The 14,539-nt window shown below is 48.4% G+C and overlaps 1 protein-coding gene across 1 annotated transcript in view; it reads left to right on the plus strand.

Moving 5' to 3' along the window:
• PIEZO2 (piezo type mechanosensitive ion channel component 2) overlaps nucleotides 1-14,539 on the plus strand; it is a 280,908-nt gene that overhangs the window by 124,906 nt on the left and 141,463 nt on the right. The window contains 1 exon segment of the mRNA XM_032467129.1: nucleotides 6,191-6,233. Within this exon segment, the coding sequence (XP_032323020.1) occupies nucleotides 6,191-6,233 (43 nt within the window).

A 14,539-nucleotide genomic window follows, 5' to 3' on the forward strand; every position in this document is an offset into this window, starting at 1 on the left:
GTGTGCAGTAAAACGACTCCATGCCCCTATTTATTGACATGGAAAGAGTTACATTGCTTATTATTAAGTGATTAAAGCAGCGTCATCTGCATGTGAATCATCAGAGCAGGGAATGGCGGACATCACAAAATAAGGGTATTCCACAGAGGTGAAAATGGTTTTTTAAAAAATATATAGAGATTCTTTAATAGAAAAATTATTGATTGAAGGGTGGTGAAGAATTTTTCCTTATCCTTACTTTCTTCCGGTTACTTTTAACCCATTAATGATAAGTCACATCTGGGAATTAGGACGCGGGAAATTTTGCAGATCTCAGCATTTCACCAAAATGCCGACCTTGCTCACTGTCGGGGAAATTGCATTACTTGGATACCGTCGTCCATTAGAGCAGCCATTTCTTGGGTTTAATGGAGTTCAGCTACAATTCAACACCCGAGCGTCTTAACGTCTGCAAAGCAGAATGTCACCATTAGTCAACTGAGAAGAATCCTTTTTTCGCTTAGAATTTCACATTATGTTTAGTGTTTAGTGACTGGTGAAATCTCGACTCTTTGATTGGATGTGAAGATCTTTTGCATGAAAGAGTTAAAGATAATGCAAATGAGCTTCCACCAGAAAACTCAGAAGTGGTGTGATTTCCCGATGTTGGAGTGTTTCATCAGCAATTTCTCTGCCAGGTCACGTGTCATCTGCCTGGCAGCACCTGCAATATATGAAAGTGCTTCCATTTTTATAGGGCTCTGCTGGCAAAAATCTACCACTCCCATGAATTATTAGAGCTTTTCTGCTAATTATTTTGGAAAAAGCAGAGGTGCACGTCCAAGCTCCGATGGCGCTCACCGTCTGGGATGTGCTCGGTGTGAGACTGTTCCATTGGAAGGAAAGCTGTGCCTGATTTGACCGCCAGTTTCCCAGCTGCATCATGAAACTTACAGGAAAACCCAAGTGACTTTATTTTTGTATTAGAAATTGAGCCACAAATGGATTTTAAAAATTATTAATAAAAGTAATCGAGGAAATACAAACAAAGTGAGTAACCAATTTACAACATGAAGGAGGAGATGTTTGCATTTTCAATAACGTTTGGGAGGAAATAAAATTAAAAACAGAATGGGACTTGTTGAAAACCCCTTCATGTTATAAAGACCCCAGAGTAATTTGTTAAAAAAATACAGATGACCAGAGGCAGCCTGGGAGAACTCAGACGTCTGGTTTCAAGTAACAGGCAAAGCCCTGTGGTTTTAAACCACTACTCCAGAAAAATTAGAAGAAATAAAAAATGATCAGCCCTGCTCCATCAGTGCAGGGTGCATATCCCTGTGTTTTTGTGCAGACTGACTGCCGCTGGGCGCAGAGATCAACAAAATTCCCACGGGATGAGCTTGTAGGTTCCAGGTGAAGAGTGACATGAGGAGGGCTTCGGTAGCACGTTGTGATGTCACTACGGTGACATCTGAACTTAATCAGACACACAAAAACTCTCTGGATTTAAAAAAAAAAAATTCCAATTGGAGCAAGACACAAAGGGTAGGAAAGAGAGACAAGGACAGGACCCCCCGTGGGACAGAGCCACATGGACAGGAGGGAGATAAAGCCCTGGGCCCGGAGTCCCGAATCCCCTGCCCCTCAGCTTTTCCGAACAGGGAGCCGATAACTGTACTGACTTCATGAATTAAATTAGCTGATCTGTGTGAAGCTGGCACCTTGTAAGAGCACCAGTATAACCTGCTCATTTTCATTAAAGTATAGTTGATTTGCAATGTTGTTAGTTTCTGATGTACAGCATAGTGGCTCAGTTATATATACATATATATGTGTAGTTTATCTATATACTATATATGTATATATATATGTGTGTGTGTGTGTGTATATACACACACACACACATATATTCTTTTTCATATTCTTTTCCATTATAGGTTGTTAATAAGATACTGAATAGATTTCCCTGTGCTCTACAGTGGGATCTGGTTGTTGATCTATTTTTTATATATAGTAGTTTGTATCTGCAAATCCCAAACTCCTACTTTATCCCTTCCCACCCCCTTTCCCTCCTGATAACCATGAGTTTGTTTTCTGTCTGTCTTTCTGTTTTGTAAATAAGTTCATTTGTATCATGTTTTCAGAGTCCACATGTAAGTGATATATCATATGATATTTGTCTTTCTCTGGCTTACTTAATATGATAATCTCCAGGTCCATCCATGCTGCAGCAAATGGCATTATTTTATTCTTTTTTATGGCTGAGTAGTATTTCATTGCCTATCTATATATACACACATACATGTATACATACATGCACACACACACACACACCACATTTTCTTTATCTAGTCATCTGTCGGTGGGCATTTAGGTGCCTCCATGCCTTGGCTAACCTGTTTTTATTGCTGTGTTAATTTAGAGGAGAATGTCCACTCTCTTAATTTAAAATACGGTTTTAAAAGGTTAGAATTTACTTAAATGTTTCCATTCCCACCAAAAATTTGGATGCTCAGAGGATTGTGAAAATCTTATTTTCATTGTTCATGTTTAGTGCTCTTTGAGATACAAATGTCAGACTTGAAGCTAGACTTAAGGCTGGAGGAAACAACACAGATTTCCCTCTAAAACAGGAGGGGCAGGAAGGTGAGGGCATGGCAACAGCTGGAAACAGACCCCAGGTGCCATCAGTGGCCCCCTCCCCTCTCCCAGCTTCCTGCTCAAGACCCCTTCCTTCCTCTTCCACAGTTTTCTCCCTGCGGCCGCATGGTGAACGTGGTGAGGGCTGGGCTCACGCCACCCTCGTTCTCTGACAGGTGAGGACAGAGAGCTTATCACCTGTCAGGTGGAGCCAGCCAGGGCAAGGGTCCGCTTTGGCCTGACTGAGCCCATCACGTGCCCATCCTGGTCCCCTGAGGCCAGGGAGATGGATGCTGCGAGGGTGCCCAGATCCCTACCTCAGCGGCCAGGGCGGAAGGTGAGGTGACTGGAGCCTGGTGGAAGCAACTCCCCAACCTGGGCAAATAGTTCCCAAAGAAAGGAAGTCTCTGTAATGGCTTTCTGTTCAGGAAGGAAGGGAGCTTGGAAGCTGCCGAGGCCAGCAGGAAGATGGGGCAGAAGCAGGAGTGAGGGGGTGGACAGACAGCCTTGGCTCACTTTGTGCAGGAGTAGCTGTCAATAGATTCGCTCCAGGCAGAGGTGCCCCCTTGGAGTGCTGGTGCAGAAGGATGCTAAAGGGTGTTTTGTCACCTGGGACTCACGGTGGGACGCCGGAACTCGCTCTGCATCCTGTCAGCCCGGAGCTTGTCTCTGGCTTCTGGACTCTGGTCCCCCCTCCTCTCCTGACTTCAGCTCTGTCATTGGGATGCTGGTGCCCTCAAGGGCAAATTTTAAAAATGAAGAATCACAGGGTGCTCTTTCTGCCTGCCTCCTCTGAGACCAGAGAGGAGCGGTCCCTCTTGTGGGCTGCACCCATTTCTGCAGGCTGCGTGTCTTCCTTTCCGTGCCTTCGCCTGGAGAATGCAGCGTGTCCCAGACTTCTCCATGTTATAAATCTCATTTAAAAAGTGTTGAATCAAGGGAGTCTGCCAGGGGCTTTGTTTTCTCGACTTCTCTCTTGTGCAGAGGGGAGTAACATTACCTTACCGTGTAAAACATGGTGAATGGCTTTAAAAGAATTCCCCAGCAACAGAATAATGGGCTGCCAAAAACGTTCCTGGTGCCAAAGGATCTGGGTATGTCTGTTCCAATTATTGTGTGTTTCTCGTTCCATCGTGGCTAAGTGCTCACAAAAGACGTAAAAACCCAAAGCTCTGGGGTATGTTGTATTCGAGGGCAGAAACCAAATTTTAATATATCCAGCCCCACACCTAACGTATTGGGATGGTTACCAGAGGCCCCGCAGCAGACGGGTTTGAGGGCCTGCCGCGAGTCAGGTGCAAAGGTTCCTGGGAACCTGCTGCCTGGTGGCTGGAGGGACGTTGCGTTCCACCGTCTCTGCTGTGCGGAAGGATGTTTATTTTAAGGAGCACAGGAAGTCTCGCTACCCCCCCCCCCAAAAAAACTTTTAGCTTATCCTGCCTTGTTGAATAAGTTTATTTTTCTCAGAAATAGGAAGACGGAACCTGTTTCTTAATTAAAGTTCCATGTTTTAAAAGCCGGATGGTGCTGAATAGCCAAGTTGTTTATTTTTAGACTTTTCATTTTACCTTGATAATAAATTGAGTCTGTTCAAAAGAGTGTTTTTGTCTAGAGTTTATTTTGAAAATCAGTTTAGGAATATGCTGAAAAGATCTGGGGGGAAATGGAAATAGGGGGGGAACCCCTTGAAAGGTGTTTTGTTTCTCAGTGAAAGCAAGAAAAGTCCAGAAAGGCAGCATCTAACCCCTGCCCCTCCCCGGGCCCACCCCGGACCCTCCCCGCCGGGGTCCGAGTGAGACGGTCTGGTTCCCACTTGGCACGGGGCGCTTAATCTCTCCCACTTCTTAGTCCGGGCCAGGCCGTTACCGCTGTCCTGAATTCAGTGTGGCTTCTGACTCGGGTTGTACATTCTTAATCGCCTCTGTCTCGGGTACAGGATGACTGTCTTCCAAGAACTCCTGAGATAAGGACTCTCAGTTGTTCGCCTGTGACTCGCAGGACAGACGACATTCACACGGGCTCATTCCACTGGGCCAGGGCCCAGGGGAAATTCCTGGGCTGGTTAACTAAAATTCCACGCCTTTTACTCCTGCGCAGCAAAGCAGATTGGAATTCAGCCGGATGACAGTAACTTCAACCAAGGAGATAAACCTCAATCTGCTTTACACTTGTGTGTGGACGAGTATGTGTAATTCATCCGAAATTTAGTCCTTTATTGTTTATAACAACTGTTTAAATGCTCCATCCTAACGGAGCAGTATGAACCCAAATCCCTGAGTGAGACGCCACCATTCCCGCTCTCTTGCGACTAGCCTCGTCCTCGTCCTCGTCCTCAGGGAGGGCCCAGGCACCACACTGTGTGGCCACCCGCCGTTCCCGAAAGCCTGTCCGAAGCCTGGGAAGCCCTGAATGGCCACCTGAGAATAAAGTGTTCTGGGCAGGGTTCTCAACAAAGAAACCTGAACGCCACCCTGGTTTGTTGCGACGTGAGGGAGAGGCAGGGGCGCTTTTTTAGCTGAATCCCCTCTTCCTGTTTGCAGGAGTGAATTGCACAGCAAGGTGATAATTGCCTCCTGTGATTATTAAGCCCCTAGTGGACGACACCGCTCGAGGATGTAGGCCCGGGGTGGGGGGCAGGCGGTGGTGTTTACTTGCAACAGTTACTGAAATCTAGATGCTGTCGCCGCTGCCTGAGCATCGGGGAAAAGGTAAAAGTGGGGGTTGGCATGAACCCTTAGCTCTTATAAGTATAGATTTTTTATTAAAATGGTCTTTGATTTAAAACGCCAGCACATTTCTTTATGTAAAGTGGTCAGAAGTTATTATGCTTATATTGTGAGGAAGAATTATTTCATGGAAAAACTGTAGAGAATCTTTTTTATACCCAGCTGTGCTTCTGTGGAGTTGGAGACACTGGTCATCAAGTCACATCACTGGAAACAGCATTTTTGCATCAGGAGACTTGTGATCAAAATACTTAGCTTAAAAAAGAAGTGTTAACCCTGCGCTTCAGCGCTGGGGAGGTAAAGCCTTGGTGTAGAATGAGTCAGGGGTCCGGATGTCCACTGGCTTTCCAAGTGCCCCGTGATGTTAAAAGCTGGGCTGTAGGGAGTGCAGCCTACAGTATGCTGTTCCATTATTTTTTAATTGAAGTATCGTCAAATGACTGGATAAGGAAGCTGTGATGTATTTTACACAATGGAATACTAGTCGGCCATCAAAAAGAGTAAAATAATGCCATTTGCAGCAGCATTGATGTTCATTATATAACAGGAGAGTTTTCCTCATACTCTTCTGCCCGGGACACGTGTGGAATTCAGAGAGTGATTTCGTGGCCGCTGCGTCAGCAGAGGAGGGGGTGGGTGCTGTCGTGTTGCTGAGGGGGCACACTTCCCTGCGCTGTTCTCCGGAGGATCATTTGAGGGTGGAGGCGGGGAGGAACGCATTTAAGGGAAAACAGCTATCCCACTTAAATATCCAACCAAGTCTCTGCCAGGTGATGCAAAAACAGGATAGCACTCTGGGAATCCTTGACCTGCACTCACGGTGTCCCTTCCTTTGGTTACAGGCTCAACCTGGGAAAAGACGTTCCGACAGATCGGCTTTGAAAGGTAAGCAGGACTTCGCAGGAACCCACGTTTAGTTACTCAGGACCTGGTTTGCTGCCGGCAGCTCACCGACTGGGAACTGGTGGTCTCGCCGCCGCCGCTCCTGTGACCGTGCCTGCGAGCGCGCCATCACTTCTGAGTCTCAGTTTCCTTGTGAGGTCGACCTTTGCTTTATAACATCCTTGCCTGAGCACGGAGTGGAGGGGGGATTAAGTGGAGCAGTCTATGTGAAAATGCTCCTTAAACTGTGAAGCAGCAGGGAAGGGAAGGAGCCGGGTTAGAGCATTACAGGAGATGGCGTTTGTTTCCATTTGCATTCAGCTCTGTCCATTAAGTACAGAGGAGTGTGTATTTATATTCACGTCTTCCCAAGGACTGTATTTTTTAATGGAGGGACTGGGGACTGAACCCAGGACCTTGTGCTGCTGAGCGTGAGCTCTGCCCTCCCCCCTCCAGTTATTAAAACCGTTCGATCTTTTTAGCTCTAAATGAAAGGCTGACATCATGTCACTCTGAGCTAAAAGCATTTCTACACCAGCATCTCCACAAAAGGAAAAAAAACTGACTCACAATAACATCAGAAAATGTGGAGGTCGGGTCGTACAGACCTGACAGCGGCTCACGGCGGCTTGGGTGACCTCGGCGTCGACACGGCTATTGAAAGGGAGAAAAGTCGTTTTAATGTTTGTGCTCTGTCGGTGATTTTGACTAGTTCTCTTCACAGTGTTGAAGATGTGTTTTTATGCTGACAGAGCTTAGACCACATAAAAGAAAGAACAAAATACCTTAAAATGCATCATTTCTGCGGTAGCAAGTGCGAACAGCCGGCTCATCCCCGGGCGGCCGGCGATGGCATTTCCAGAACCATTTTAACTGGTTCTCAGCTTGTGCCTTTCCCTGCGCGCACCTCCTCGCGTCGGCCCCGTCCCCGTGGTTGCCCGGGCAGGTCACGGCGTCTTTACGGTTGTTGGAGGAGGGTGCCTTGGGGTGGGCGGCTCTCACAGACCAGCGTGAAACCAAGGATGAAGGTCACATGCAGCTTCATTCTGTGTGAAATCTTTTTTCCAGAGGATCTTTCTCTTGATTTGTCTTTTGTGTTATGAAAAAGTCAAACAAAGGGGAGAAACAGCTAATCAGACATCACGTGCCCACGGCCCAGCATCAGTGAGACTTTGCACACTTGCTTTGTCCACTTTTGGGGGGGAGTCTGAAATATTTTAAAGAAAATCTCATATATCGTGTCATTTCATCCCTGTATAAGTCAGTATACATCTCTGAGAAAATGGGTGCTTTCTTCCCGAATCATAAGCCACACTCACCCCCAGTACGAACACCTGTGAGTCCTCAGCACTGCTTAATACCCAGTCGGTGCTTCCACGTCCTGATCATCTCAGAGATGTCACCTTCCAGATGCCAGGTTGAGTCAGCAGACTCCTAAATCCCACACATCCCATTTTAGTTGTTTTTGGTAAATTTTGTTTTCTGAGTCGTGATGAACATACTGTACTCTGTGAGTCTCAGCTGTGCAGCGTGGTGACGGGGTATCTGCGTGTGTCTTGAAACAGTCACCACGGTTTGACCGGTTCCCCGCTGTCACCGCACGTTCTGTTCTGTTGTCTCACCGCAAGCTTCTGTACAGGGATCGGGTCCCCCAGTCCCCTCCCAGCTCCGTTAGTCACTGACTTCTGAGGAAACCAGCTCAGGAGGCTTGCAGACGGCCCCGCATCTGGACTAGTCTGTCTGTGGCATCGTTCACCTTGACATTCTGTCCCCGTGTCACGTAAACGTAATCGCTCCCTTTCCGTCCCTGAGGCCCACCGCGTGTGGACGCCTCGCCCCTTGATGCAGGCCCCCTGGTCCTTGCTCGTTTCCGTGCTCCCATGGAGGCTGGAAGTGCCAAGCCCATCCAGCATCCGGGACCAGCCAGCCCACGGGAGGTCGTGTAGGCCATTTCCTGTCTTTGGCTCTTACAAAATAGGTCATGTGGAACAGCTTTGGGCACACTTGTGTTTTTGCCAGGTATCCTGGCGGGAGAGTCCCAAGTACTATCGAAGAGCAAGTTTTTATGGAATTTTTCTAAACGTGGCCAAGTTTCTCTCCCTAAAGTTTTGGCAGTTTGCACTTCCACCAGCAACGGATGAGAGTAATTATTTCCCAGAGCCTCGCCACCGGAACATGCTGGCAAACTTGAGAATTTTTTTGCCAGCCCAATAGGTGAGAAATGCTATCTTAATGTCCTTTTAATCTGCGTTTAGCCTGAGTTTTTTTCCCTAAAGGACAGGCTCAGATTCTTTGCCGTCTCCTGAGTGGCGCCCTCTGGGCGAGAGCTGCTTCTAAGATGGTTAAGGATTCGTCAGTCCACAGGGTTTGGCAACTGAAACATTTCCTTCCTACTTTACGTGACCTTCGCCTTTTGCTGACTTGAGCAATGGTTTAATGAGAACAGCACCCGGGCACCGAGCACTGTGGCGTGTCCATCACTTACAGGCCACAGACTGGGGACCGGCAGACTTTTACCATCGAGGGCAGAGCGCCCACCTCCACGTCCACCGGCCCTGCGGGTCCTTTGCAGCGGCCACAGCAGCGAGCATGGCTGAGTTCCAGTAAAACTTTATTGACAAAGACAAGAAGCTGCTGCCCGTCGTTTGTGACCCACACGGTGGGCTGTGGTCCCCACGTCATAGGTCCAGGAGCCCGAGGAGAATCGGGTAGCCACCCAGGAGGTCGTGGCCACCCGGGGGTACTGGGGTACTGAGCTGCACTTGAGCGAAGCTGTGCCTGGTTCCAGAGACTAAGGTTTCCGCAGCAAGCCACTCTGAGTCCCCGAGTGACAGGCGTCCCTGTGCTAGGTCCCCCCCCTCGTGGCTCCTGGGGACACCATCCTAAGTCGTAAGTCTCACTGGCTGTTCTCATTTTGTGAACATTTTGAAGAAACCAGACAGGAGGATTTCCATAATGCCTCTCTTAAACGGGCATGCTTCCAAAGAGATGTGCAAATAAAAACACTGTTAAGAAACATGTCAGGTGATAGGCTGTATTTTTGAACTGTAGTCTTAGTTTTGTGACCATTCCTATTTTTATTCTTTTTTCTTTTTTTTTAATTTTATTTTTTATGGAAGTATAATCAGTTTGCAATGTTGTGTTAATTTCTGGTGCATATCACTTATATGTGGGATCTAAAAAATGACACAAATGAACTTATTTACAAAACAGAAACAGACTCACAGACGTAGAAAACAAACTTATGGTGACCCGGGGGAAAGGAGGGGGTGAGGGATACATTGGGAGTTGGGGTTTGCGTCTGTACTTCTAGGCGTGATCTGAAACTGTCATCCGAGTTCCCCGGGTCGTCCGTTCTTGTTTACGAGCAGGGAGCTGTTGCTGCCAGATGCCCAGTGAGATGAGATGCAGAGCGGACACTGGTTTGGGGGCTGTCGCGCGTTTCCTGTGGCAAAGGCCGCACCCGGCCTGTTGCGTGCGGCTTCTCTGCTTCTCCAGGTTCCCCTCGCCTTTCTCTTAAAGGAAATTCCAGTTGTATCTTCAAAGGCAGCTCTCCGGTTCTTTAAAGCCACTCTGAGATATTGATCCTCTCAGCTCTAGGCCCTTTCAAGTTTGCCCATCAGTCTGTTTGCTAGCAGAGTATTTCAAAAAGTGGTCATGTCGTAAAAAAAATAATAAAAGAGGGACTGAGTCAGCTGAACCTCCGCACTTTCCCCCAGAAAGGAAAGCGAAGGCGTCCTCTGCTGTGCGTTTTGTGGTTGAAGGGGGGCCCCAGGCGTCCGGCCGGCCTGCCCTGGGGCAGCGACACTTGCCATGAGGTGATGGTTGGCCATCTCCTTCCTGGAAACTGTCGTTATTTTCACGGCCTCAGGGTAAGTACACCTGGTCACAGTGTGGATGGCTGGATTCATGATAAAAGGGTATGTTCACCTTGCAGACAGCTGCCCCCGTGGGTGACATTGGGAGTTTAATTTAGGGCTTCCGCAGAGGACAGAGGAAGGATGTAGGTTCATGTAACATTGGTGTCCCCGACAACACCCCTTCCACTCCTGGTGCTACAGTGTGGCTCCCCGCATTACAACACGAGACTTTTGTTTCCGTTTGGTTTGGTTTGGTTTTTATTGTGGAGGAAAGGATGTGTGCCTAGCTGTTCTATCGCCATCAGAAAGCTCACCTTTCCACGCAGGTTTTCTAAGCCTAGGATCGTAAGCATCTTGGGGTCACCCCGATGCTCGGGGGCTCCTTACAGCAGTGCTGCCTTCCCGCTGGTGCGACGTCTGATGAGGAGGCCAGACAGCTTGGGAGCAGCTGACTTCTCTGCACCGGGTGTCCCTGGTTTCAATCCATGACACCTCTGTCTTGACACGGCATTTCTCAGTTTGCTTAAGCAGGGAGGCGGAGCTTGGGGAACCGCACACTGGCGCTGACGTGCGTCCACGCAGAGGTGGCCTCTGTCACTGCAACTCACAGTGGACAGCCCCAGGCGAGTCACCTCACTGATTTAGGGGAAGCAGAGTGTCCCTCCGCCGTGTACGCAGGAGGGGCCGACAGGTGGGGCTGCCGGAAAGCTCGGGATGTGTCCCACACAGCGCGATCGGGGCAGGTCTGCCCAGGGGCTTCTCTCTCCTGAACGCCACTTTGCATGGCAGGAAAATATGTCAACAAGTAAGCCGGCTCCTGCCCAGTGACCCGCCAACAGAAGGCGAGCTCCTGCGCGCCGGGGCGCCGTGCTGCTGCCTCCGTGAAAGCGAGCAGCCTTCTGCTGACCGCACGCCTCTTTTCACTTAGAACACGCGGAGGCCGTTCTTAGTCTCCATAGTCAGCGTGGTCCCTCTGATTGCATTACTAGTAACGAAATTGTACACGGTTTTATTTCATGCTCTACTTGGATGGCGGAGTGACATCTCTCGCTCCTTCGAAGAACGTTTTAAAATATGAATCACTCTGAAAGCAGCCGGCGACGATGAAACTCATTCGGAGGATTTTTTTTCCTAGTGTGGACATGATTCAAAAGGCATGGCTGTGCATCTGGAGGGTTCAGTGGCAGCTTTCCACAGCCCATCTGTTCCCTGGGGAGCTTCCACCCCCCACCTCGGGTTTTAGACGTCACTGCTTTTGTGCAGCCTCTCCTGACGACTCTCTCCCGGACCCTCCTCTAGTAACACGTCCCCCAGTCGTCCGTGATGGGGCTGGACAAGTTGTGCTGTGCACACTGCTCCTTGCCCTTCCTGCTTTGGGACACGAGGGATGGGTCTGTCTCGATACCCAGGCACCCAGACCACTGCCTGACTGCCAGCTGGTCAGCGGCTTGGAGAAACTTGACGGAGTCCTCGATGGGGAAGCACCCGGGGATTTGGTCGGAGAGAGAAAGACAGGTTCTGAGAAAGCATGAGACAGGGGTCCCCGTGTCTTTTTATCAGTCATCGCAGCTGGTCGGAGGGCGGGGCAGCCTGCAGCTCCCGCTGGCTCAGCCCTGAGAGCCGAGAGAGGAGAAACAGCTTTATTCTGTGTCCCTGCAAACAGTCACTTAATTCCCAGACCTTCCTCAGTCTCCTGTTCTTGTTTTTTTTTTAAGTATAGTTGATTTACAACGCATTAGTTTCTGGTGTGCAGCATAGTCATTGGATTATACATGTATGTGTGTGTGTACATATATATATTACATACACACACACACACATATATATATATGTTTTTAATATTCTTTGCCATTACAGGCAATTACAAGCTGTTGAATACAGCTCCCTGTGCTGTGCAGCAGGACCTTGTTGTTTATCTATTCTGTATGTAGTAGTGTGTGTCTGCAAATCCCAGACTCCTCATTTACCTCTTCCCCCCTTATACCCCTGGTAACCGTAAGTTTGTTTCTATGTCTGTGAGTCTGTCTCTGTTTTCTAAATAAGTTTATTTGTGTCATTGTTTTAGACTCCATGTATAAGTCATGTCATATGACATTTGTCTTTCTCTGTCTGGCTTCTCTTAGTATGATCATCTCTAGGTCCATCCATATTGCTGCAAATGGCAGCATTTCATTCTTTCTAATGGCTGAGTCGTATTCCGTTGTATGTACACACCACACCTTCTTTATCCAATCATCTCTTGAGGGACAGGGGGCTCCACCCTCATGACCTCATCACCTCCCGAAGGCCTCATCTTTTAAATTGGGGGTTAGGATTTCAGCATGAATTTTGAGGGGTCACAAACATTCAGTCCACAACGTTTGGAGTGTAACTCCCACACAATCAGAGGAAAAGTTACATCTTACGTCCGAGGCTTTTACGTCTGTGAGGTACCATATAATCAGTTTCGTTAAAGTTTAGTCATGCGATTGATGAGATTTGCTCTTTTGTTTGATCTGCCAAGTATATCTTGGGTATACCTGAAACACAGAGTAAAAGCTACGGATTAATATATGCACACATATGTGTCCATGACTGTGTGTGTGAGTGTACGTATGTGTTTAATGCATGTGTGTGTGCACGTGTGGCTGTACGTGTGTGTGTATAACTAAATACATTTATTAGGCTGCCTTAGCTTTACTTAGGACTTTGGCTTCCAACTTGGAAAGTAACCTTTTTTTATTCAAGCAAGTGACATCATTTAATAAACATTTGGTGAACAGATCTATTTTTCTTCTAGAAAAAAAAGGATGTAATCAGTCATCCCTTTTCTTTCAAAACATGGCTGGAAGAAAAGATCTTCTGATTTGTAATCTCCATCTTCACTGAGCCAGGTCATTATGACTCATATAAACAGTCTCAGAGTGAATGAGTGATTAAGGTCAGGTCCTGCAGAGAACGGAGCATTCTTGAACGGAGACCCCGAGTTCCAACGTGGTCACCTTGGCACCTGGTTCGAGACAAAATGAGAGGTAGCAGGACGGTTTCAGATTTCATTAATGACACGAACAAACGAACTGTGTAACAGATCACCGAAAGGCTTCCAGTCTTGGTGCAGGCAGCACGATGAGTAATGGGAAATCCACACTGCTTGATATGGAGGTAAATCTGGGTGTTGAGTCTGTGGCAGGGAATGTTTTGGAGAATTGTGCTCACAGAGACTCACAAGTGTGGCTTCAGAGTTCTCATTTGCTCTGCGTCGTAAGAAAAAATCAGTTCTGTGATAGTTCTAGCTGCTGTAAGATGTCTTTCCTGTAGCTCAGCCCGTTAAACCCCTTAGCTAGGGACCGAGACACCACTGCCTGGACAAGGCGTAGTCTGTGTTAGGCAGGCTTCAGGGGAACTGTCTGGGTTTTCCGTCAGCATCCTTGGAGACATACGATCCACGATGATGAACAAAGTGGAAGCAATTCCTTCCGCCCCTTTTTGCCCTGACCCACGTCTCCGCGCTCACAGGCACACCTCTCTACACGTACGCAGAACAGTTGAAGGAGCGAACGTTACAGCGTTGCACCGGTCCCAGAGCTGTCTTTGGTTTCATTCTCACGGGTAGTGGAGATTCAAAGGGTTGAGTAGCTTCTTGACACAGGATCAAGTGGCAGATAAAGTCTTTCTGGTTGTGGTGCCTGCGCGCCTTCTCTCTGCCGAGCTCTGCAGGCGTCGTGAAGGTCTTACCACCCAGCAGGTGCAATCCTGCTGCCAAAGTTTATCGCCTCCCTCGGTGCTGAGGGGGCCGGGAAGCTGTGGTCAGGCAGGACCCCACGCCTCCCAGGTCCACGTGGTCAATCCCTTTCTTCGGGCCCTGCACCCCTCAGCGCTCTCCGGTGCCGCGCTGGCTTACACGGGAGGGAGGCTACCGACCTCCACACCCCCCCACCACCGCTGCACCCGGGCGGGAGCAGAGGGCTTGTGCCCTGAGGACGGGGGGAGCACGCACGGCTCAGGTTCGCCCGCGTACGGACCTCAGTGGCCACGGCTCCCTCTAGGAGGGTTTATTTTGTTTGTTTTTAAGAACAATGAATCTGTGTCTACAAGAGAGTCTCTTACTAACCTAGCTGTAGTCCCGTAAGTCAGTGATTTTGTAATAGGGCTTGAACTGTTGAAACGTAATTTTCCAGAATTTCAAGCAGAGGGATTTGCCAAAGGAACCGTTTCCTCTGCACCCCGCATTGCTAATTTTATCCCAGCCGTCCATGTTTCTCCCAGGGAGATCCCCCGGGAGAAGCAGCCCAGGAGGCGGCTTCTGGGGTGATCGTAGTTACGTGCCTTGGGTGCTGGGATGTCACAGGGTGACGTCCAGTCTGGTGCATTCTCAGCAGCGACAGGCACCACCCTCTCAGAAGCACATGTTCATGTAAATAGTGCTTGTTTGATATTCTAATTATTTTATTGGAATTCAACTGAAGTTGA

The sequence above is a fragment of the Camelus ferus genome, chromosome 24, assembly GCF_009834535.1.
Source record: "Camelus ferus isolate YT-003-E chromosome 24, BCGSAC_Cfer_1.0, whole genome shotgun sequence".
Classification (NCBI taxonomy): domain Eukaryota; kingdom Metazoa; phylum Chordata; class Mammalia; order Artiodactyla; family Camelidae; genus Camelus; species Camelus ferus.